Genomic DNA, 26,862 nt, shown 5'->3' on the forward strand with positions numbered 1-26,862 from the left:
TTTTCCAAAGTAACAGTACCATTTTTTTTCCTTTTAAGATTTTATTTAAATTGTAGTTAGTTAACATACTTAACTATGTTAACATTAGTTTCAGGGGTAGAATTTAGTGATTTATCGGTTGCATATAACACCCAGTGCTCATCACAAGTGCTCTCCTTAATGCCCATCACCCAGTTACCTCATCCCCCACTCACCTCCCTCCACCAACCCTCAGTTCTCTATAGTTAGAGACTCTTACAGTTTGCCTCCCTCTCTGTTTTTATCTTATTTTATTTTTCCTTCCCTTCCCCTATGCTCATCTGTTTTGTTTCTTAAATTCCACATATAAGTAAAATCATACGATATTTGTCTTTCTCTGACTGACTTATCTCGCTTAGCATAATACCCTCTAGTTCCATCCATGTCATTGCAAATGGAAAGATTTCATTCTTTTTTGATGGCTGAGGTAACATTACCATTTTACATAACCACCAGCAATGTATGAGACATCCAGTTTCTCTGCATCCTGCTGACAGTTGGTACTGTCAGTATATGTGCTTTTGGCTTGTGTGACACATGTAAACCTTTAAGAGTAAATATATCATTTGATTATCCAATTCTGTGTATTTGTATGCACTCTAACTGGACCAAACCCTGGAGGGGAAGGGTATGTTTTAGGCTCTGAATTCTTATCAAGCATCTCCTATGTGCCAGACCCTGTGGCAGGTGATGGGAAATACACAAAATATTGTATTTGACTTTGCAGACTCAATTTGTAGCAGAGGAGATGGATAAGTGTATAGGTAAATATGATTATGAAACAATGTAATAAGTGTATATAAAGTACTATGGGCATTGATAAAGGAATGCCCTTAGAACAGTGGTTTTTAGATTTTAGAATTGGAGGAATCACCTGAAGAGCCTGTTAAAATACAGTTCTGGTCATCATCCCCTAGAGTTTTAGATTCAGTAGGGTGTAGGGTAGGGCCCCAAGAATTTGTATTTTTAACAAGTTCCCAGATGATACTGATGCTGCTGGCCCAGGGCCATTTTCATGAATAAGAGTTTGTCTTAAAGGATGAAGAGGAGTTTGTGAAGTAAAAAATGTGAAGAGTCATGAGACAAGGAAGAGCATAAACAAAGGTATGTTGAAAAAAGTAGTGGTGTGCTCGAGAAACAGCTACTACCCTGTATCATGAAAGCATAACTTACTTTAAAGGGAATAAGCAGAAATTGTAGATTAGGGCTAGACTACAAAAGATCCTAAATGCTTATCTAAGGAGTTGTAGAAGCAGTAGAAGTCTATGTTTGAAAATCAAGTCTGTGTTTGTGGAAAAAATGCTGGCAAGAGAGCAGTAGCTAACTTGGAAATGGGATAGAGCAGCGAGGGGGCTACCGCAATAACCCGGATGGAAAGTTGATCAGGGCTACACTTGGGCCATGGAGATGGGCAGCAGAAGACAGACTTAGAGACATTTGAGAAGCTAACATCTAAGACTTGGTGACTAACTGGATGTGTAGGGAGACAAAGGAATCCAGAATGAGGAGTGGGTGGATGGTAATGCTGTATTAACTGAGATTGGAACTACACAGAGGTAAAGCAAGATTCATGGTAAGGGTTGAGTCTGGTTTTTGGTCACTGAATCTGAATTAACTAAGGAAAGCCCATTTCAAAATATCAACTGTAAAGTTAGAAAATGGGACTTGAAAGAGGCAGGGCTTGGGGATATGTTGCAAGAGGGATTAAGACCAGGGGGGTGTATAGCATAAAAAGTGAATGTAGACTGGAACTCAGGCGGATACCAACATTAAATGGGGAGGCAGAGCATGGGAGCCAATGGAAGCAGCCGTCAGGGAGCAGAGAGGTAAGTCAGGACATTCAGGCATGATAAAGTTAAGGAAAGAGAAGGCTTCAGAAAGGAGGAACTGAGGAGATGGTTAAGTGTTATATGGCTTGAGGCTAAATAGGATGAAGTCTAAAAAGAGATCCGTTAATTTAATGACCTGCTCAAGGGGTCATTTCAGTGAAATCAGGGCATGGGTTGAAGAATAAATGGGAGATGAGGAAGTGGAGGCAGCTAGTGAAGAGCACTCTTTTCAGAGGGTCGGCAGCAAGAGGAGAGAGAGGCATGACCAAGGGAATAATTTCTCCTAGAGGACTTCAAAAATCTCAAGACCAACACCAACAGTTTCCAGCAACTGGTCAGTATGCATTTGTCTACTTGACTTGAAATATGCAAAACACAGAGAAAGACTGGATCAGCTTCTTCTGATCCACTTGTAGGGTACGATTTCAGTGTGGTCATCACTCTGGTATCTTTCTCAATAAATTCAGAGGCACATAATTAGTTTAGTCTTATTGTCGTTTGGTCTCTGACCACTCCCTGTGCCCTACTATTAGCAGCAGAAGAGTCCACTGTTATTCTAGCTTCTCCCTTTTAATCCATTTAAATAATCCCTTTATGTATTTTGGACTTGCTTCAAAGGTGCTTCTCAAAGTCTTTTTTCCTATTTCCTACCTAACCTGACAAACTCTGTGGGCTCCCTGCTTTCCTCTGGGGAGGTTTTTACATTCTTTGAGAGATGTCATTTTTCCTCCACTGTGACTGTCACATTTTTAAGTGCTTGGATTTTTTTTCTTTTTTATTCTCAGTTACTCTTTCCCTATACTTCCAATGAAGTCTCTTAAAATAGGCTCCAATCTCCTTCTGACTTTCAAAAGCCTAGATTTCAATTTTCTCCTAGTTAATACTCACATTTTGTCATAGTTTCCTTTTGAACACTGAATAGTTGCGATAAATTTTCTGGGCCTACGGACTTAATTGTGTCATGATTAGTCACATTTATTGGCTCACCCATGGTAAGATCTAGTCCTAGTCAGTAGGCAAGAACCACAGCCAGAACATTTTCTCTGTCATTGGTTTAAAACTTCCTGTTATAGGAAAAATCCTATTTTAAAAATCCTTATTAAAAAGCTCACCTCTACCTCTTGACCTGATTAGGCTTTTTACAATTCACATTTAGTTCAACTTATAATACCTGGTATAATTTCTAAGCCTTTAACATTTTTTTTTAAAGATTTTTTTAATGTATTCATTTGAGACAGAGAGATATGGGGCCGGGGGGTGGGCGGTTGGGGCGGAGAGATAGCATGACCAGGGGGAGAGGCAAAAAGAGAAGGAAAAGCAGACTCCTTGCTGAGCCAGGAGCTCAATCCCAGGATCCAATCCCAGGACCCAGAGATCATGACCTGAGCCGAAGGCAGATGCTTAAGCACCCGAGCCACCTAGGCGCCCAGCCTTTAACATTTCTCTATTGGTATCATCAGCTTGGTCATCCAGTCTATAACACTGATTCCCAAACATTACAATCACCTGGAGAATTTTTTTTTTAAAGTTGCTTTTTAAAAAATATCTATCTACCCATAGATATTTTGATTTAACTGGCCTAGGGTGAAGCATGGGTATTAGGATTTTTAAAAGCTCCTGAGCAGATTCTTTTGTGAACCAACTTTGAGAAATCACTGGTTTAAGTATATTCCTGAGATAAATAATCTAAGTTTAAAAATTGTCAAGGATCTGAATAACTATTTTTCCAAAGAAGATTTACAAATGGCCAGTAAGTACATGAAAAGATGCTCAACATTATTAGCCATCAGGGAAATACAAACCAAAACCACAATGATTTGAGTAAAATCAAAACCACAAAACCACTTTATATCCATTAGGATGGTGACAATAAAAAAGACAGATAATAGTAAGTGTTGACAATGATGTGGGGAAATTTAAACCCTCACACATTGTTGGTGAGATTGTAAAAAGATACAGCCACTTTGAAAAACAGCTCAGCACTTATATAAATATGTTATAACCCAACAATTCCACCTCTAGGTATATATACTCAAGATAAAGAACAACACATGTACACACAAAAAATTGTACATGAATGTTCATAGAGCATATTATCCATAATGGTCAAAAAAGGGGAAACAACCAAAGATCTATCAACTGATGAATGAAAAAACCAAATATGGAATACCCATTTAACAGAACATTAACAGCCATAAAAATGAGTGAAGTACTGCCTCCATGGATGAACCTTGTAATCATTATGCTAAGATAATGCTAAGTGAAAGAAGCCAGACACCAAGGACCACATGTTGTATAATTCCAATTATATGTATTGTCCAGATTGGGCAAATCTATAGAGGCAGAAGGTAGACCAGTAGTTGTCAGAGGCTTGCAGGGAGGAAGGAATGGCCAGAGAATGCTAATGGGTATGAGGTTTCTTTTTTGGAGTAATGAATGGTCTGGAATTAGACAGTGCTGATGACTGCCCATCCTTGTGAATATACTAAAAACTACTGAATTATCTATTTTAAAAGCATGAACTTCATGGTATGTGAATTGTATCTCAAAAAGAGAATGTGTTTATTCCTATTATTACCTTAATATGTCTAAGAGAATCTTACCCACAGAGATTTGAGTAAGACTCCCTTTGCCAATAACATTTCTATTGTACTATTGTTTGTTGTTAAGTCTCACACAAAACTAGGCCACCTCCTCCTCCTTCTTCTGAGAATCTAAAGTCCAGGGTAAAGTCTCATACTGTACCAGAATAAAACATCTGGCTTTGGTAATATGAGGAATATAAATCAATTCTAGAGAAGGAAAACTGGAATGGCAGGGTCTTTACTAAATGAGGACAGACCATTCTGCAGCCTGGGCAGGGGAAGGCCAAAGGAGGTGTGAACAAAACCTACTAAATCATTAAGAGATCTTGAGTATGGTAGAATGAAATCTTGGAATACTTGAAAGAGAGGATATCAAAGATTCAGATATGCAAATCTGGGGCATGAAAAATAAAGTAACAAGCTACAAAACAGGCAATGATTTAAGAATGATCATTATCTCTTAAGAGATGGTGTAAGAAATAAAAAATAGTTTTAAGGAAATGGATCTGTAATAGATTATTTGACCCAAATGAGTTATTTCTAATAGGAGTTTTTGTTTCTTTCTCTTTAAAATTAAACAAAATGTTAATTGCGGTAAAATACAGTAAAATTACATATAATAAAATAACATAAAAATTACCATCTTAACCATTTTTAAGTGTACAGTTCATTAGTATTAAGTATATTCACATTTTTGTGCAACCAATCTCCAGAACTTTTTCATTTTGCAAAACAGAAACTCTATACCCATTAAACCACAATTAACTGAACGTTAACTGAACTGTACCCATTAAACAATAATTTCCCGTTTCTCTGCCTCCCCAGCCCCGGCAACCACCATTCTATTTTCTATTTCTTTGAGTTTGATATGCTAGATACCTTATATAAGTGGATTCATATAGTATTTGTCTTTTGTGATTGGCTTATTTCACATAGTATGAAGTCCTCAAGGTTCATCCATGCTGTAGCATGTGTTGAAATTTCCTTCCTTTTTAAGGCTGAATAATATTCCATTTTATGTATATAGCACATTTTGTTTATCCATTCAACTCTTGACAGACACTTGGTCTACTTGTTTCTCTTTTTCTGAGAGATGGGCCCAATCACTAAGATTGACATCTAGAGGATTAACCTGTCTTCTCTTAATAAGGCACTTAGTATCACTACCAGAAAAAGAAAGACGGTCAGAATTGGGGCTCAAATGGTGGCTGAAAATGTATGCCAGAGGAATTTGAATTCAGGAGTCTAGGCAGACACATAAGATTAAGACACATAAACCAGAGGCGCCTGGGTGGCTCAGTCGTTAAGCATCTGCCTTCGGCTTGGGTTGTGATCCCAGGGTCCTGGGATCGAGCCCCGCATCGGGCTCCCGGCTCAGCGGGAAGCCTGCCTCTCCCTTTCCCACTCCCCCTGCTTGTGTTCCTGCTCTCACTGTGTCTCCCTCTGTCAAATAAATAAGTAGAATCTTTAAAAAAAAAAAAAAAAGACACATAAACCAGATGCTAAGAGCATGAAAGAAAGTACTAGTAAATTAGGGGTTGAACATGCAAGGATGTCTAAAACCTGGAGATCATTCTGAGGAAGAGTCAACAAAGAGTAAACTGTGAGAGAGAATCTAGCTGGGTCAAAGAATGCAGAAAATAAGCAGAAGTCCCAGTGAGTGAAGGGTTGGTATCAGAGACCTGCAGGCTAAGGTACATATCTAAGGCTGAGGTCTTGGATTCTGGCAGGCAGTGGGCCACCAGAAAGGAACAGACTCCCAATAGGCACTGGCTGCTAGCCCTAAACCTCTGCCCCAGAGCATGCTGACTTGATAGAGAGAAGGGGGTAAAATGAAAATAGATAGACCAGGCCCTAGAAATTTATACTGGATTTTAGAGGTAATTCCCAATATCCAAAAGAGCGTGGCTACTTTGATTTCCATCCCGGCTGTTGTCAGTATCGTCAGGGGTTAGATTTGGAGAGGTTGCAGGGATATCTATGTAGTGGGGATGCTTGGTGTATAGAGAGTGTTAAGTTCTGAAGGTTATAGTGGGGGTCTGCTATAGAATGAATTTAGTACAAATTTAAAACACTTATTTTCATGTGCTTAGAGTCAAAGTATGCCCAGATTCTGGGAGTGGGACTAAACTAAAAGTTGAGAGTTAAGAGGGGGCTGGTTGCAAAAAGAAGAGTATAGAGGTTAGAAGACAGTTCTTTGTAATCATAGGACACAGGTCTAACGTGAAATTTCTCAGGATGGGAAATAATTGTTTGGGTATTACATAAACAGTATTACCAGCTTGTTTTTCTTTTCTCTTTTTCTTCTTCTTTTAAAGAGTTCAGAGTATATAGGTATAGATGTGTAGGAAAAGACATGTTTCTAGGAAATTATATTCACAGATAAGCTTCTCTAATTTGCCAGTTCTTCTGTGCTGAGGCATGTTTTGTAGCAAACAAAATACACTAATAAATCTATCAGGGGCAGAAAGGCAGTGGGGGACAGCTGTAGCCACAGCATCAAGGAGTGACAGTGATTAATTCCTACATCTGCTCAGTCAGATAGAAACAAAGGTCAGTGTGCATAGATTAGCATCCTGAGCACCACCTCCTCCTAACACACAAACATGAAAGAATAGCATCTTTCACTACTGAAATGGCAAAATTCAAAATGCCTGAAAAATGTTTACCATCTGACACCCCCCACCCCAAAAGCAAGCTTTTAGTGGGATGGAGATGGAATAAGGCATAGAATAGGATCAAATAGTGATTAATGTCATATTACTGTCTAATCTTGTTAGCATCCAAATTATGTGAAATTTCGATGCTCAACTACATTTATGAAAGCAAAAGAAAACAAAACTTAAGAACAAATCTTAATGAGGTAATTTGGTCAAAGTAAGAAAGGCTATTATGGTGAAGCAGCTGAACACATGTGGACATTTGATATTATGTAAATAAGGTATTTGGAAGTTGACTCTGTCCTCATGTTCAAAGTCCCCCGAAGACATTGCCACTTCCTATCCATGACTCCTGCAATTATAGATCCCTGACAGGTTGAGGCTTTTTGTTTTTGTTTTTTTAATAATCTTGGACTAGGAAAGGTACTTTTTAAGTGCAAAAATTATAAATATTTAGTTCAGTTAATTATAACAAAGGATATATCTATGCAACTATCACCAGAGTTAAGAAAACATTATAACATTTCAAAATCTCTACTTATAATTATTACTCCTTACTTTCCCCCTAAAAGCAAACCACTATCTTGACTTTCAACACTATAGTTATGTCTGGTTTTGAACTTTATATTAGGTGAATCATATAGTACATGCTCTTTTGTGGCTAGCTTTTAAATTTGATGTTTGTGAGATTCTTCTGGAACTTGCCATTTTTGGTGCTGTATAGTATTCCATTGCAAGAATATATCACAACTTAATTATTTCTTCTACTACTGAAGGACATTTGGGATGATTACAAATAATGTTACTGTGAATATTCTTGATACAACTCTTGGTACAAAAGTGCATACACTTCTCCTAGGTATAATTTAGAAGTGGATTTGCTGGCTCACAAGATGTATGTGTTGTTAATTTTAAAAGATGTATCAAATTATTTTCCAAAATGGTTATTCCAATTTGCACTCTCACCATGAGTCGATATGAATTTCATAACTTCACATCTTTATTTTAACATTACCTTTAAGTTTTAAGTCATTGGTGTATGTTTCATAGTTTTAATTTGCTTTTTCCCAGCCATAAGCAACCATTCATCTACCTTCTGTCTCTGTAGATTTATCTGTTTTGGACATTTCATATAATTGGAACCATACAATTTATAGTCTTTTGTGATTGCCTTCTTTCACTTAACATAATAGTTTGAAGATTCATCCATGTTGTAGCATGAATCAGGGTTTCCTTTTTTTTTTTTATTGTTGAATAACATTCCATTGTATGGATACACCATTTCATTTATCCATTCATCAGTTGATGGATATTTGGATTGTTTCTGCTTTTGGGCTATTATAAATGCTGCTGTGAACATCTATATGCAAGTTTTTGTGTGGACATATATTTTCATTTTCTTTAGTATCTACTAAAACCTCTAGTTACTGGGTAATATGGTAACTCTGCATTTAACATTTAGAGGAAGTGCCAAATTATTTTCCACAGCAGCTGCACCATTTTACATTCCCACCAGCAGTATATGAGGTTCTAATTTCTACACATCCTCATGAACACTTTTCTCTTTTTAAATTCTAGATGTGTTAGGGGGGCATAAAGTAGTATCTCAATGTGGTTTTGATTTGCATTTCTCTCATGGCTAATGATGTCATACATCTTTTCATGTGCCTACTGGCCCTTTACAGATCTTCTTTTGAGAAACAACTATTCAAGTTCTTTGCTCATTTTAAAATTGGGTTATTTGTCTTTTTTTTTATTATTGAGTTGTAAGCATTCTTTATGTATTCTAGAAACAAGTCCCTTATCAAATATATGATTTGAAAATATTTTCTCCCATTTTGTGAGTCCCTTTAGTTTTATTGATCGGTGTTTTGAAGCACAAAATTTTTAATTCTGATGACACTGAATGTATTTTTCTTTTGTTGCTTGTGCTTTTGGCATCATTTACTGATGTCCTCCTGATAAACAGAAATTTTTATTTTTTTACTATTAGCAATGTACCATAAAAAAGTCTTATGCAATTCACCTTTGCATTTACAGTAAGCCTATCCATTCTAACCATCAATGTTCAGGATATAAAATTGAGAATTTTTTTCAGAAACTTAAAAAATAGTGCTGTCTCTACTGATAAAATGGCACACATCTTCCTTTAAGATATTTCCTTTTTGTTTTTTTTCTTTTAGGAAACTCAAAGATAATTTTTAACATTTTATTGAAGAAAAATATGCATAAAGAAAAGTGTATATAAATGTATAACTCTGAATTTTTTAATACTGACACACCTGTGTAACCAGTATACAGGTCAAGAAACAAACATTACCAGTGTTCCAGAAACCTTCCTCTTGCTCCCTTCCGTCACTGTGCTCCCCCAACTTGCCCCTCAACCTCCAGGGTAACTACGATCTGGACTTCTAATTTAATCATAGATTAAATTTGCATAGTTTTGTATTTCATATAAGTAGAACCATATAGGGTCTCATCTTTATGCCTGGTTTCTTTTGCTTAACATTATTTTTGTGAGTCACCATATTGTTGAATGTAGTTGTAGACTGTTTATTCTCATGGTTGTATAGTAGGCAATCATTAAATATACCATGATGTGTTTAGACAAACTATTGATGGGTAGTTGAGTAGTTTCTAGTTTGGGCCTATTAGAAATAGTTTTATTCAGAACTATCTAGTACATGTATTTCAGTGAATATATCCATGCAGTTTTTGCTAGAATTGCTGTGACATAGGGTATGAATATGTTCAGGTTTAGTAGATTCTGCTGAACAGTTTTCTGAAATGATTGTAACATTGTAAACTCCCACAACAATGCATGAGAATTCCAGATGCTCCTCATCCTTCCCAATACTTGGTTTTGTCAGTCTTTTTTTATTGTAGACATTCAAGTGAGTACATAATGTTATCTCACTGTGGCTTTACTTTGCATTTCCCTGATGACTAATGAAGTTGAACACTTTTTCATTTGTTTATTGGCTACCTGGATATATTCTTTTATAAAGCGTCTGTTCATATCTTTTGCTCATTTAAAAACAATTGTGTTCTCTGTGCCTTTCTTATCTGTTCATAGTCCTTTATTCTGGATAAAAATCTTTTGATGATACATGCATTGTAAATATATTCTCCCATTTATGGCTTGCTTTTTTCCTCTCTTAGTGGTGTTTTTAATGAACATAAGATGTTCTTAACACTTATGTAGAGCAATTTAACAATTTTTTCTTTTATGAATAGTGCTTTTTGTGTCCTATTTAAGATGTTTTTCTGTCCCAAGATTATGAAGATATTCTCCTATTTATCTTCCTGAAGCTTTATTGTTTGACTTTTGCATTTTGATCTAGTCCACCAGCAGATGATTTTGTTGAGGTAAGACTGAAGTTGCATTTTTCCCCCCATGTGGATAGCCAACTGACCCAGCACCGTTTATTAAAATGTGTCCATACATGCTGTTTCTGGATTCTCTCTATTCTGCTCCATTGGTCTATTTGTCTATCCTTGCCCCAAAGGCATACTTAGCACGTATGAATCACTAGTTTTTTAATAAATCTTAATATCCCAAAGTAGAAATCCTCCCACCTTGTCCATTTTTTTCTAGGCTATTTTTGGCCCTTTGAAGCTCCATATAAATTTGAGAATCAGCTTGTGGAGTTTCACCAGAAAAGAAAAAAAGTTGGATTTTTACTGCAATTACACTGAATCTATATATCAATCTGGGGAGAAATTATATATATCTTTACAATATTGAATCTCCTAATCTATAAACATAATATATCTTTTATTTATTTAGAACCTCTTTAACTTCTCTCAAAAATGTTTTATGACTTTCTATGTAGAGATACTGCATATCTTTCCCTAGTGTATTAGTAGGGTTCAATCAGAGAACAGAAGCAGTTGGAGATACAGGGATTTGTGGCAGGCAATTGGCTTATGCCATTTTGAAGGCTGGTTAAGCTGTCTTAAATTCCACTTTTAGGCATTTGTATTCTTGAATTAAGGCACCCAAGAAACATGACTTTATTTAAAGGAGTGCTACAGGTACCTCTTTCAAATGTTAAAGGTCTATTCTCAAAAAGCAGCCAGTTTTCCTGTTAAATGTAAGTCAGGTCATGTCATTCCTCAGTTCCAAACCCTATAATGGCTCCCCATAACACTTGGAGTAATGTCAAAGTCATTACAATGACCTACAAGACCTTACATGATCTGCCCCCCATCCCCTGTTACCTCTCTGACCTCATCTTTTCCTACTCTCTGCCTCATTTACTCAGTTCCAGCTACACTGGTCCTCATTCCTTCCTCATGGCCTTTGTATATTCTGTTCCCTCTGCCTGGAATGGTTTTCACCTCATGACTTGTTTCTTATGCCTTTCAAGTCCATACTCAAATGTTACCTTCTCAGTGAGTTCTTTCCTGACCAAACTCTAAAATAGCACCACCACCCTGATATTCCCCATCCACTTTCCCTGTTTTCCTTTTCTTTCCTGCACTTATCATTAATATTCCATATATTTAAAAGCTGATTTGTTTATTGCCTGCTCATCTCTGTAGGAAAGCAAGGTCCATAAGGGAAGGGATTTTTTGGCTACTTTGTTCTTTGATGCAATCCCAACACCAAGAACAGTACCTGATAGATTGTTGACTAATTCAATAGGTATTTGTTAAAGTAATAGGCACATTTGTAAGAACTTAATTATGAGAAGGCCTTCTAAAAATACAGTACTCTGTGGCCAACAGGGCATCAAAAGCAAACAGATTTTAATGGTATGACAAGACTGAAAGGATAGTTTAGAATGAAAGGCCACAACCAGGTGCAATGGGAAACTGAGGCTCTGGATGTCATTTCTTAGGCTCCTGCAGGGACAACCACCATGAGGGAGAGAAAAGAAAAATGGAAAGCAATTGCTTACCTATGGCATAATTTTATAAAGAATTGCTACCATATTAAAGTTAAAGGATGAAAACATCCATCTTCTAAGAACTTACCTTTATTGTCATAGTCTATATTCTAGTCCATTTAATTCATTCATTCAGGAAACATGGAGTATAGTCCAGCACAATGGAGATACAGAGATGAATAAGATGTGATCCTAAGCTCAAGGAGCTCATTATCTGCCAGGGGAGACAGTGCTCTCCTCCTCCCAATCCAATAAGCTGTGATGGGTCAATGACATGCTCAACTGTAACAGTGGGTATGCAAAGGGGGGTGTGTCAACTTCATCTAGAGGTCGTAGTGATTTAGGCCTGACTACAGGATGGACAAAGAGCATCAGAGGGCTGTGTAGAAAACACTCCTATCCATTAACCCTGATCCTGCCTCATTAACTTCTTGCTGAATCATCCCTATTCCATCTCCCAGCCAGTACCCAAGAAAACCTCATCTCTGTTCATGATTCTAGATCTTGTCACCTTATTTCTTCTTCTCACCTCTTTTCCAGCACCATTCCTGAATGCCAATGTCTTTTGACCTCATGATACACCACTGACTTTTGGCTCTATGCTCAAACCTTTGGAAGTGATGATGGATACAATTTTTTTTTTTCAACTATGAACCTTAGTTTTCTTTTTGGATAAGTTCTTGCAAGATATGCTCCTGTCTCTGCCTCAATTCAATCCTAGGCTCTGCAAACCTATCCCCAAATCAGCTATGTGGGTGGTATTTATTCTAGGCCTGACTGGCTCTTCCTTTTTGGCCAATAACCATCAAACTAAGGATTATAGAGAAGATACCAGAAAGGTTTGTAGGGCACAATATTAGTGCAAGCTTTCTCATAGCCAACAAGATGCCAACTGCTTTCCTTTCTTCCCCATCACCTTCCCTTCAGCTCCAATTACTCAAACCACAAAGAGGGCAGACCTGAAACAATCAATATGAAAAGAACATAGCTTTCCCTGCAGAAAGACATTCTTTTTTGAAAAGCTATTTTTAAAAAACCAGAATGTATTTTTTGGATTTGCTCATGTTTTTCCACCGAGGTGATGCATTTGAAGCTCCCAGGAACACTTAAATCACATTTTACACAGAATCCTGAGCACAGTAGGTATTCAGCTCAGCAAATATTTACTGAGGTAACATCTCTCCAGAAAAAGACCAGGCTTGTTATGACTCACTATAAAAATGGGGAATTCCTCAGGTTCAGATTCCTCTCCTTTAATGACAGCTCCCCGTGTGTTCAAGCCTCCATCGTGGGCCCTGCATCATCCTCATGGGATTTGGGGACATGGTAACCAGCACAAATGCAACATGAAGCTCTGACTACTGCTTTTGCCATGAATAATGAAGAGAACAAAGTTTCAGAACTTTGTCTCTGAGCCCGAGTCTCATGTCTTTTGCTAGCATCTGTAAGATAGTAACAGGTTAACTTCTTAACCTGCAAGGAGGGCAAAAGCTTATTCCTACACAATTCTTATTATTCAAATTTCTTGATTTCCCAGGCAGTAAAATACAAGACACTGGGGATTATTGTGCAAATGCCTCTTTATTCTGAGAAATAACAACATGTAAATAACAACTAGTATCTATACTCATTTTCACAAGTGACAGTGAGGTAAGTTCTTGGAATAAAAGTTCTGTAATTGAACAAGTTTAGCTTCATACAGAACTTAGGACATTGCCCTTATTTTATGCATTACGTTAGAGGCACCAGGAGAGTCTTTGGGCCTGAAGTACCTGCTTTGCTCCAAGTTAAGTGATTATTAAACTATAAGAGGAATCTAGAAAAAAATAATGCATTCTCCCATAGTAGTCATTAATATCTAACACAGTTATCAGATGGGTTTCAGGTCATCACCTAGCAGGGCCCTTTGAAGGACACCAGATATGGTATACTTTTTTTCCTTCATGGGAAACTTCTCAGAAAAATAAGAATGTTTGTAGACAACATTTTGAAATATAGCTTTAATGAATATAACTGCCACGCAATAAACTGCACATAATTAAGATACATGATTTGGTAAGATTTGATATATGTAAATATTTATGAAATACCACAATCAAGGTAATGAACACATCCATCACCTTCAAAAGTTTCCACATGTCCCTTGTAATCCTTCCTTCTTGCTTCTCTGTGCCACCCCCCCCACCTGCAGGCAACCACTCATCTGATTTCTGTTACTACAGATTAGTTAACAACAGATTAGTTTAATTTTCTAGAATTTTGTATAATTGGAATTATATAGTATGGGACTTTTTTTGCCTGGCTTCTTTCACTCAGCATAATTACTCTGAGATTCATCCATGTTGACCCAAGTATCAATAATTCATTCTTTTTAATGCTGAGTAGTATTTTATTTTATGGATACACCACAACTTGTTTATTCATTCACCTGTTGATGGATATTTGTTCTATTTCCAACCTTTGACTATTTAAAATAAAGCTGATATGAACATTGGTATACAAGTCTTTGTACAGACATATAATTTTATTTTTTCTTGAGTAAAAACCAAAGGGAAGAATGGTTGGATCCTAGGGTAGGTGTGTGTTGAACTTTAAAAGAAACTGCCAGACTGTTTTCCAAAATGGTTGTGTCACATTGCAGTTCGACCAGCAATGTATATCAACACTTGACTTAGTCAGTTTTTAAAAATTGTAGCCACTGTAATAAGTGTGTAGTGGCATTTAATTGTGGCTTGAATTTGCATTTTCCTAGAGGCACCTGAGTGGTTCAGTCGGTTAAGTGTCTGCCTTTGGCTCAGGTCATTATCTCAGGATCCTGGGACAGAGCTCCACATTGGGCTCCCTGCTCAGTGGGGAGCCTGTTTCTCCTTCTCCCTCTGCTGCTCGCCCTGCTTGTGCTCTCTCTCTCAAATAAATAGAATCTTAAAAAAAATACCAGCTAGGAATGTGATGGTAATTGGGCTTAGTCTATAGATCAATTAAGAGAGAATTAACAATATTGAGTCTTCCAACCCATGAACACAGTATTTCTCCATTTATTTAGGATTTAATTTCTCTCAGCAATTTTATAGTTTTCACCATGTATTTCACAGTATTTGTTAGATTAGCAATGTTTTGTAGTTTTTAGTGTACAAGTATTTTGCATTGTTATATTTATCCCTAAATATTTCATATTTTTGATGCTATTGTAAATGGCAATGCATTTAAGTTCACTTTTCAGTTGTCTGTTTTTAGTATTTTGAAATACAGTTGAGTTTTGTACCTTGATCTCATATACTTCAACCTTTCTAAACTCATTTATTAGTTCTGGTAGTTCTCTGAAAAATAGATTCTATTGAATTTTCTACATACACAATCAGGTCACCAGAGGGTAAAGCCATTTTAATTCTTCCTTTCTAAACCAGGTGCCTTCTATTGTCTTTTTCTTATCTTATTGCACCGGCTAAAATCTCCATCATTGAATAAAAGTGGTGAGAGCGGACATCTTGTCTTGTTTCTGATCTTAATGGGAAAGCAATCAGTCTTTTACCATTAAAAATTGGTGTTGGCTATAGTTTTTTTTTTTTTCACAGATGCACTTTGTTAGGTTGAAGCAGTTCTCTTCTATTGCTAGTTTGTTGAGACTTTATCAGGAATGGATGTTGAATCTTGTCAAAATCCTTTTTCTCTGTCTAGAAAGATGATCATTATTTTCAGTTGGTAAATATGGTGAATTATATGATTAATCTTTGGATGTTAATTCAACCTTTCGTTCCTGGGATAAATCTCACTTCATCATGATGTATTATCCTTTTGATATTTGGTTGGACTCAATTTGTTAAAATCTTGTTTAGAATTTTGGATCTATGGTCATGAAGGGTATTAACTTACAGGGTTTTTTTCTTCTAATGTCTTTATTAGGTTTTGATACCAGGGTAATGCTGTTCTCATAGAATGAATTAGGGAATGTTCCATGATTTTCAGTGTTTCAGAAGATGTTCTGTAAAACTGGTAACACTTCTTCAACAATACAGGCACAGATTAGCTGGGAGCCTCTAGCTCAGGATCTTGTACAAGGATGCAGTCAAGGGGCCAGCCATTGCTGCAGTCCTCCAAGGCTCAACTGGGGTAAAATCTGCTTCCAACCTCATTGCTATTAGCACATCTCAAAAGATCTGTTTTCAAGTTCATTGACATGGCTGTTAGTAAGCCTCAGTCCTTGCTGGATGAAGACTAGAAATCAGTTGCTTGCCATGTGAGTCTCTCCATAGGGCAGCTCACAACAAGAAGGTGGCCTCCCTCAGAGTGACCAAGTGAAAGAGTGAGAGAGATCCAAGAAGGAAGCCACAATCTTTTTGTAAACTTATCCTAAAAGTGATATCACATTAATAAGCATGTCAGTAATTCTAGCCCATATTCAAAGAGAGGGAATTTCCCAAGAGTGTGACTATCAGGAGGTTGGAATTAATGCAGAACATGTTAGAGACTGCCTGCTACAGTTGTTCTTAACATTACCTTGTTATCCTTCTAATATCTGTAGAATCTTGGGTGATGTCACCTCTCTTTCCTTATTCAGGTCATTATATATTCTACTCCCCCCCGATCATTTGAAGTAGAGGTTGGTCAATTTTATTGATCTTAATAAAGAGCTTTGGTTTCACAGTTTGTTTCTGATTTTGTTGTTGTTGTTCTATTTCATCAATTTCCAATTTCATCTTTATTATTTTCTTTCTTCTGCTTATTTTGGGACTCAATTTGCTCTTTTTTTTGTTTCATAAAGTAGATCTTTCTCCTATTCTAATATGGATTTTAGTGTTATCATTTCCCCATAAGTACTGCTTTAATGGCATCTAATAAATTGTGATACGTTATATTTTCATTTTCATTCAGTTGAAAATACTTTCTAGTTTCTCTTTTGATTTCTTCTTTGACCATGAGTTATTTTAAAGTGTTCTATTTAGTTTCCAAATATTTCAAAATCTTCCAGAGTTCTTTCTGTTATGGATTTCTAATTTAATTCTATTGTAGTCAGGGAACATACTCTGTATGAATTGAATCCTTTTAAATTTAATGAAACTTTTTCTATGACCCAGAATATGATCTATCTTGGTAAATGTTCCATGTGTACTTGAAGAGAATGTGTATTCTGCTGGTGTTGGGTGTAGGATTATATAAACATCAATTAGGTCAAGTTGGTTGATAGTGCTGTCCAAGTCTTCTTTATCTTTACTGATTTTCTCTTATAGACTACATTTTAAAATTTTATCAAAAATGTAGTATCTGCATCTGAACTTGAACATTACTATAATATTTATATTTTATTAAAATATTTTTCTTCCTCTGGTGCTACACACACACACACACACACACACAGTTACAAGTTTAGAGACCAAAGAACTGAAATGAAATGAAGCATCTGTGATGCTGCACCTTTGAACAAATTTTATTATTTAAGAAAGCACTTTGAAACTGGGTTATCTTATCTTTCCTTGTCTGAACTTGTAAGCTACTTAACTGCAAAATGTGTTTTTATTCACAGTGCCTCTTATTATTTTATTCTTTATGCCAAGTCATGCTCCCACTGCAAGCAAGACAGGCAGCAAAATCTTTAATGGAATGAAAGAAATATAGGTGTTTCTACTATAACACTGTTTACAAGTGCGCCTATTTTAACAGGATATACAAATGCTTTAAAAACCCTGCATCCTACAAAATTGTGTATAAAAATAATGGGTTATGGGGAAAATAGTATGGGGCCATAACAGTTGAAAAATACTTAAGTTTGTAACCAAAATACCAATAAAAATAATGATTATCCAATTAAAAAACTAGCACTCAGCAAATGTCAATTACCACCATTTGTACCCAGGTCACAGTTGATTTTTGCAACCTTAAATCTGCTAGATGTAGGTACTTGGGGCATGCACTTCTAATAGATAACATTGTCATCCAAATTAAAAATCTGCTCTGGGTCTGTGCTTTCTTCAACAATCAATTGTTTTTAAACACTTGAGAAATATCTTCTCTACTTCTCCATCTACTCCTAGATGGCTTCATAACATAGGAAGTACACCAGTTCTTTTTTTTTTTTTTAAAGATTTTATTTATTTATTTGAGAGAGAGAATGAGATAGAGAGAGCATGAGAGGGGGGAGGGTCGGGAGGGTCAGAGGGAGAAGCAGGCTCCCCGCCGAGCAGGGAGCCCGATCCGGGACTCCAGGATCATGACCTGAGCTGAAGGCAGTCGCTCAACCAACTGAGCCACCCAGGCGCCCGGAAGTACACCAGTTCTTGAAGCCATTAAACGAGCTACTACTTGCACTGCCACAGTGGTGCAGTATTGTTAGCTTAAGGCTTCCTTCTTTAACTGTAGGAAGGCTTGCCTCTGAAATCTTTAAACCATTGATGTGATGGGGGAAAATTACATATGAACCAATGATATTATTTTCTTATTTTCCAATTGGGTATTAATTTGCACTGTAGAAATGTGTTGCAGCTGAAGACTGTACTCCATAGTTCTCTAACTTTGAAATGCATGATTTCCCCAGTCATTTTCTTGGCAGCAGCTACCATTGGGATATAAGTATCTTTCTTCCCAGGGTCACTGAAAATATATTTACTGAGAACCTATTATGTTCCAGAATCTGTTCTAAATGCTGGAGACAGTGGTGAGCATGATAGACAAAGTCCCTGTGTCCACAGACTGTACATTTTGATGGGGGATATAGACAATAAACAGGCAAATCAATAAATATGGTAATATCAGAGAGTTATAATTGCTATGAAGAAAATAAAACAGGTGATAATATATGGATTGAGATACTGGGACTGGATGGCCATTCTGTAGACAGGCTACTCTGGATAGAATGATCAGGGAAGAGGTGACATTTGAGCCAAGACATATAAGATGGGAAGGAACCAGTCACGGGAAGATCTGGAGAAGACTGTCAGGCAGTGGGAACAGAAGGGGACAGTAAGTCAAAGGCCTTGAGATGGGAGTAGGCTTAGTGAATTTGAGGAACAGAATGAAAAGTGGCTGGGGCAGCATCAGAGGTACACTAAGGTTTGATTGCCCTGCGTCACAGCCAGGCCAAGGTTGACACAGCTGTTCAAGTCACTGTTCTTTAACAATTCCATGTCCTCCATGCCTCCAATGGCCAACTGTGCCCCAAAATGCCTGCTAGACAAATCCAACTGACTGACCCTCATCTGAGCGCCAAACCCAGGGAATGGAGCACAGGTGACCCCCACAAAGTATAAGGTTGGAGTGGGGCCAGACGAGTCTGACCTCTCTGAACCAGTTGTTGAAATCTGATGTGGGCTCCTTCTAGAATTTAGCTGTGGGCCACAGAGAGATAGCTGGAGCAGGGCTTCTCAGGTGGCAGGCTGGGACAGTAGGGGCAGGATGATGGTAAAGAGTGTTGGTGTGGGAGATGGGGTGGGCCCTGAGGGAAGGATCCAATAGCAGTGAAGGCAGAATTTTGCAAGTCCCTTCAGAAAAAAGTCTTCATTTAGTTTCTTTTGCCAGCCCTGGAAGCCATGGATACTTACTCTGATGAGCCAGTGACTTTCTTTCTTTCTTTCTTTTTTTTTAAAAGATTTTATTTATTTATTTGAGATAGAGTGGATGCACAAGAGAGCATGAGCTGGGGGAGAGGCAGATGGAGAGGGAGAGGCAGACTCCCCGCTGAGCAGGGAGCCCGATGCGGGACTCTATCCCAGGACCCTGGGATCATGACCTGAGCCAAAGACAGACACTTAACTGACTGAGCCACCAGGCACCCTGAGCCAGTGATTTTCTAACCAGCCAGAACTTACCTAACAGATCAACAGGATAGTAGGGCTCCACTATTTTTTCAGAAACCTTGGCCCACCCAGGCTGATTCCAAACTATATTGGCCATAGACTCTAATGTTGCTTTGGAATATTTCTCTACATGCTCTCTGTTTTTAATACAAATACCTCATTTTCTATGATGAAAACAGAGAGGGGGGGGAGGCAAACCCTAAGAGACTCTTAACTCTAGGAAACAAACTGCAGGTTGCTGGAGGGGAGGTAGGTGGGGTGGTGGGGTAACTGGGTGATGGGCTTTAAGGAGGGCACTTGTGATGAGCACTGGGTGTTATATGCAACTGATGAATCACTAACTTCTACCCTCAAAACTAATTTAAAAAAACAAACAAACAAAAACCCCCAAATACCTCATTTTGTCAGAAGGATCATACCTTTCCTTTATGAGGAGAGACTCTTCATTCTCCTCTTTGGATATCCTTGTAGTAGTTACCACAATACTGGTCTAGACTGTTTTTCCTCAAGAGGCAACTGTACTGCGAGGTCAGGATGATTTCAGGGCAACTTCTCATATAGCTTAATGCCACAGCAGGAGATAAGTTTTACTGATACCACCTAACAGCTCATGATGTCAAAATGATACTTACACTCTGGGTTTCCCGATTCAGGCTATAGGGGACGAGAAACTAGGTATGGGGCTACTTACCTGTTATTCCTGCAGCGAATTGTGAAGCCAAGAAAGAAGACTATCAGAAGAAGTCCACAGCTGAGAAAGGTCCAAACAACACCCAAGAGGACAGGAGATAATGAAGAAACGGTCTTACCACTGTAGTGCGAAGAGGTCTACGAACAGAATAAAGAGAAGCTGTTAGGAATGAAGGCTCTTTTATAGATCGAACATGAACTGCCCCACCATCCCCAAAGCTAGGAAATATGTGTCCGGCATGAACATTTCCTCCTCCTCTTCCTCCCCCCATTTCCTCTTTTTCGTCCTCCTCCTCCTCACCACTACCACTGCACCCACCACCACTAACAACAACGACAGTGACAATGACAATGAGAACAACATGTATATCTGAGCAGCCCTGACACCCCCTGGCTATTCACTCACAATCGTCCTGCAGAGATCATGAAGAGGACTCCGACCCAGCTCCTGGCCAGGAATGCCGCCACACAGTTCGGAACAGTTTATTTCAGGCTCCATGTCATCACGTGCCCTTTTCGGTGTGCGCTTTTTCAGTCGTGGTTACCTGCTGGTCGGTAACCAGCACATCTTAGACCAAAACACAAGCACAATTCAAATCTTTTCTTCAGAGGCACCATTTTGGAGCTGGCTCTTGGCTCAGAATCCGGGATGAACAACTAGTTCAGGCGGAAGCGAAGGGTTATTTCACTGGGCTCCTTCGTCAGACACCCTCCAGGCTTTCCTTGTGCCCTGGCAGTGCACACCATGGGAGTCAAGAGGGGGCCTCTTTGTAACCATTAGAATCACACAAAGTGATGATTCTGGCTAGCCACCAGATGGCAGTCACTGCTCCAAGTACTCTCACACAGGTCCAGAAGGAAAGGAAGGCAATTAAACCTGTGAACAAACAAATTATGTGTGTGTATATATATACACATATATATGCACACACACATTACATATATAAAACATATATAACACAAATTATATATATTACCTTAATATAGAATACATAACATATATATAAATGGTTTATTACAGAGGTTTAAGAATATTATTTTATACATTTTAATTATACATAGTTATATTTTCATTTTATATATGTACTTTATTACATATAACAATGGCTTGATATATGTTTAAATAAATATATTTTAAGCCTCTATAATAAAAACATTTTAAAAACAAAGACAAAGCTCATTTAACAATTTATAGATATAAAGTTCAACAGTCTCTTTCCAGATCCTATAAGACCTTTAGTTTAAACATGTGAGTCCCATCTCCCTTTTTTCCCTACTGGGAAATCCCCTGTCCTTCCAAGATCTTTCCATGCAACTCATGGCTTAAGCCCTGTCTGATCCTGAGTGGCAGTGGCCTTGGGGGACCCATGCTGTCTGCATGAAATGTCCTTCAGTCATTGGAGTTCTTGTTCACTCAGTGAGTGGAGGAACAGTCCATGTCCAGGCAGCGGGGGTCTCAGAATGATACAGAAACCCTTTGCAAAGAGGTTTTTGTTTATTTTCAAACTTGTAGACTCCTAAAAGTAGGATAGTGTACTCAGGTAATAGGGAGAGAAACTGAGGAGCTCTAGGAATTCCCACAGTGTGAATGAGTGGCCAGAGGACGGTGTTATTTCTCTTAGGAGATGCTTGCAATATGACTATTGAGATCTAAAAGGAAGCTCAATTTACAGAACAAAAGTAGAAATGCAGAAAGGCTCAGATTAGCCTCAACAGAAAAGGTAGACATGTTTCTAATTCTTTAAAGCAATCTATCCCTTGAAAGAGAAAACAGATTAGAAATTTTACCAATGGGAACTTGAAAGAGGGTGCCACTTCTGTTTTGTGTTTCTGAAACAGCTTAGCACAGTTTTCTTTATTGTGGAGGGAACTGGAACAGGAAAAAAATATCAATTATTATTATTTCAATAGCCACTGAACATAGAACTTGTGTTTAAGCCAGAACAATAGTGACAGGTGTAGAATGCCATCTTTGGATTCTGCATGCTTAGGCATGAACAATATAGCACCAGGTGTTGCCCATTCATTGGCCTCTCATATGTTCCTGAATTATTTACCAGGTTCATTACAATGAAATCCCAAGAGAACTAAAAGCCACGATCTCCCATCAAGACATTTAAATTCTTGTACAGACTGTCCAATTACTGAATGCAAAATTAAGAACTAAATATACAAATGTGGCTATTTGCATCTTACTTTGGTTGAAATTTTATTGCTGCAAAGACTATTTTTTTTCTTTTCCTCTTTTTAAGCTTAGACATCCCCTATTGTGTCTTCTAATATTGTAAGCCCAAGGAAACTATTCTACATAATGGACTGAAAGATTTATTTTTCCTATATTGCCCTTTTAATCATGCTGACAAATAAATACTTATATTTTAACCATTAATAAGTCCATGCTAGTTTATCTTAGCATCATATAGAGGTACACATCAGTGTGTGTGTGTGTGTGTGTGTTGGTGTATAAAACCCCATTCATTTCTACTACAACAATGTCATGTGAGGTAAACAACAGCATTCCTCATTTTTAAATAAGGAAATTGAAGAGCAAAGTAGAGAACCTGATTCCACATCTGCAGAGGCAGCACTTGAACACAGGAGTTTACATTCCAAGGTCAATATCCACACACTGTCCACCCTACATGGGGCAAACTCTCTAAACTGACCTCTCCAAAGAAGACACCAAATGGCCTGCTGGGGTTCTTCAGTTCCCTGAGCTTAACTTCTAGGAGTTCCCTGGAGTATGGCACATACCAGGAGATCTCAACTGAAGCAATTTTGTACCTCCAGAGGATATTTGGCAACATCTGGAGATATTATGGCTGTCAGAACTGAGATAGGATGCTACTGACATCTAGTAGGTAGAGGCCAAGGATGCTGCTAAACATCCCATAATTCATAGGATAGTCCAAACAACAAAGAATTATCCAGCTACAAATGTGAATAATGCTAAAGTTGAGAAACCTTGGTCAACCTGTGGATCCTAGAAGTACTAACAATCTTAAGCTTACATTATCTTAGGGAGATTCTGTGAACATGATGGGGTAGTCCATACGAACATAAATTTCCTGGGGGATAAATTCCAATGGTTCCCTTGGACAGACTGAAATCATTGGCATGGACCTTTGAACGTTAAGCCCCCATTCGGTCCATGGATATCTAGTGTAGGAACTTACATACCATGATACTGGGTTCTGCCATGGAGCAGGCATTCAACTCCAACGTTAGCACACATTCAGAGATTCACACATGAGGAGCTGGTGAAACAGTGCATGACTTAGTCACTGAGAGGAGAGTTGAACGATTTCAAAAAGTGTTGAGAGACTGGGAAATTGAGTGGGGAGTAGTATGTCAGATAGGGTAATAGTGAGGGATTTGACAACAAGATAGATACAGAATCTAAGGCACAAAGAGAAAGATCTGCTGGGAAACTCCAAGAGCAACCCTTGCCTGGCCTCTAAATCTCTAGAAGTAAACTGTCTAGGCCACAGACAGTAGGAGACACAACACTATACACAGTGGAGCTTATAATTTATTTGACAGAGTCCTGCCCAGTGATTAGGATCAGGAAAATAGGTGATGCATTAGCTACACTGTTGCCAAGTGTAAGATAGTCTATTATAGGTTCACAACTTTGAATGGCCCCATGTCTTTCCATAAAATCCCTCCTTATTCTTCTATACATTATTTCTGGCTATTGAAAAACTAGTCCTACAACTACTGTCTTTTAAAAAGTTGTTGTACAGTTGGTAGGACTTCTGCTTCATGAAGAATTAACTGCTATAGGAATTGCCTTCCTACTGTAAGCTATTTGAAAACTAGACAGAATACATGAAACTGCTCTTTTCAGACACTGGATAGCAGATATAGAACTGTGGAAAACAAGTGAGGTGAACCCTACAAGTTACTGACATATATAAAATGAAATATAAAAAATATTCTTTCAATGATTATAACTGACCCAAAGTTACTGCCTGGAGGCAGTTTCCAGGCCACATCCCAGGAAGGAAACCCAAACATAGCCTAAGTCTTGCTGAGGTAAGGAGAATAGATTGGAGTTTGGGGAGGTCAAAGCAGAGGATTTGTGAGGCACAGGAATGAAGAAGAGGGAGATAAAAAGGGAGAGAGGGCTTTGGAAATCTGCAGGGTAGCTCCTCAGTCTTTTTCTGAGTACTGAATTAGACATGAATGAGAAGAAACTACTTGAAACGGAAGACAACCACTGGTAGGCAGTAGCTGAACAATTCCTGGAGCTCACACATAATGGAGAAGCCTCATATTATATATGGCATTGGACAGAAGCCTCATATTATATATGACATTGGATGGAATCCTCAGAAAGGTCATATCTTAGTAGTGGAACTAAACCCTAGAAGCTACTCTAGTCTAGGTACTACTGGACTCTAGTCTAGTCTTTTGGGACGACCTGTCCTAATAATACTTAAAGGAAAGCCTCAAAAGGATCAAATTCATCCACAAAAAACTGAACTGCTTTCCAGAACACAACCCAATGCCCTTTAAAGGAATACAAGATGTAGCACTCAAAAACATAAAATTCAAAATGTCCATCAGCCAATAAAAAATTATCAGGCATGCAAAGAAGCAAAAAATATGACCTATAAAATGAGGAGTGAAGTGAACAATATAAAAAAGACCCAAATAGAATTCTAGAGATAAAAATATAATCCTGAAATTAAAAATACAATAGATTAGACACCACAAAGATAAAATAATGGTTACAAAGCATTAGAAATTATCCAAAATGAAGCACAGAGAGAAAAACAATTGATAAAATGGACACAGCCTCAGTGACTTATGGAACAATAACAAGTGCTCTAATATACATGTAATTGGATCCCAGGGGATAAAGGTGGGGGAGGGAGGAAACAGAAAAAAAAAATTTGAAAGAAATCACCATAAATTTTTCACATCTGATAAAAAGTATATACCTACAGATCCAAGAAGCTCAACCAAACCCAAGCAGAATAAATGTTAAAACACACATACATACAGTAATGCACATTATAAGGAAATTACTGAAAACTTGCAATAAAGATAAAATCACAATAGATTTCTCATTTGGAAATTATGTAAGCTGTGAGAGAACTGAAAGACATCTTAAAGTAATGAAAGAAAAATAAAGTCAACCCAGAATATAATAGCCAGTGAAAATGTGTTTCAGTGAAAAGGTAAAAAAAAAAAAAAAAAAAAAAAAAAAGACATTTTGAGCTAAAGAAAATCTGAGAGACATGCACTGTAAGAAATGTTAGAGTACATTCTTCAGGCAGAAGAAAAATTATATCAGATGCAAATCTGGGTCTATATAAAGGAATGAAGGGTGCTGGAAACGGTAAATGTGTTGGTAAATGTAAAAAAAGTGTTTTGTTATTTTTTAAAGCAATGTATATAAGCGTGTACCTACTGCAGAAATACACATATACTGAATTCTCCTTTACACCTGTATCCTCTATACCCTCTCATTTTTCAAACACAACTGCCTTGGTTCATATTCGCAGAGCTAGTTGAGTTGGTGCCTGCATTACCAACAATAAAGCTGAATCATAAAAGGCTTCTAGGGCCATAAAGCTGTGAGAGGAATGTGAAAGGGAAGGTTGCATATACATTTATGCAGAACTCTATGGTTACACGTGCCTTTCCCCCCCAATTCTTTTGCTAATATTCATTCACTTAACTTTGTTTGAACACTAACAATGTCACAGACACTGTTCTAGGCATCTGGAATACACTGGTGAACAAAAGAAAGATCCCTATCTTTATAGAATTCATATTACAACAGGGGAGATATCAAACAATAACCAGTGCGCATGATAGCTAAACAAATTAAACAATATTTTGAAGGTGTTAAAGACAATGGAGTGAAAGGTAGATCAGGGCAAGAGCATTTGGAATTGTCACAGGTGGAATGAAGCAATTTTAAATGAGGTTGCCAGGTTTGGCCATATAAAGAAAAATGTCAAAGGTTAATTCCACAGTGAAAATTACAAGAGCTCTCTACATTAATCTATTGCTTTTGTATAATAATTAGTTTTTAAAAATAAAGACTATCTCAGTTTTTAGAAAAGAATGAGAAATTATCTATATACTGCTATTATTTCCAGGACAGATTGTTTTTAAAAAAAGCAAGATGCAACACAACATATATAGTGTTCTGCCTTTTGTGTAATAAAAGACATGAAAGCCACATAGGTCATTGGATTATTTTCAAAAAGAAACAATGGGAGAATAAAAGTATTACCTATAAGAGGAGGAAAAGAACAAGGGGGAGGGGACAGGGAGGTAAAATAGACCTCTCAATGTTTATAGTTTTGACTCTACAACTATGTAAATATTTCACTTAATTTAAAAGCAAAATTAAATCAGAAAGAAGAAAATCAATCTCT

At 37.6% G+C, this 26,862-nt stretch overlaps 1 protein-coding gene across 2 annotated transcripts in view; it reads right to left on the reverse strand.

Moving 5' to 3' along the window:
• The window catches only part of GPR156 (G protein-coupled receptor 156), an 86,200-nt gene that overhangs the window by 36,048 nt on the left and 23,290 nt on the right, over positions 1-26,862 (reverse strand). Inside the window, exons 2-4 of one of the 2 annotated variants that reach the window (XM_045902950.3) lie at positions 22,250-22,331; positions 20,868-21,338; positions 20,463-20,599 (exon numbers count right to left, since the gene is read on the reverse strand). In XM_045902950.3, the coding sequence (XP_045758906.1) occupies positions 20,463-20,599; positions 20,868-20,960 (230 nt within the window). In that variant the 5' untranslated portion in view covers positions 20,961-21,338; positions 22,250-22,331. The remainder of the gene's footprint in view (positions 1-20,462; positions 20,600-20,867; positions 21,339-22,249; positions 22,332-26,862) is intronic. The other variant, XM_064595592.1, reaches the window with a different exon arrangement.

The sequence above is a fragment of the Mirounga angustirostris genome, unplaced genomic scaffold (assembly GCF_029215605.1).
Source record: "Mirounga angustirostris isolate CCGP_5_RB_7025 unplaced genomic scaffold, mMirAng1.0.hap1 SCAF_1, whole genome shotgun sequence".
Lineage (NCBI taxonomy): Eukaryota > Metazoa > Chordata > Mammalia > Carnivora > Phocidae > Mirounga > Mirounga angustirostris.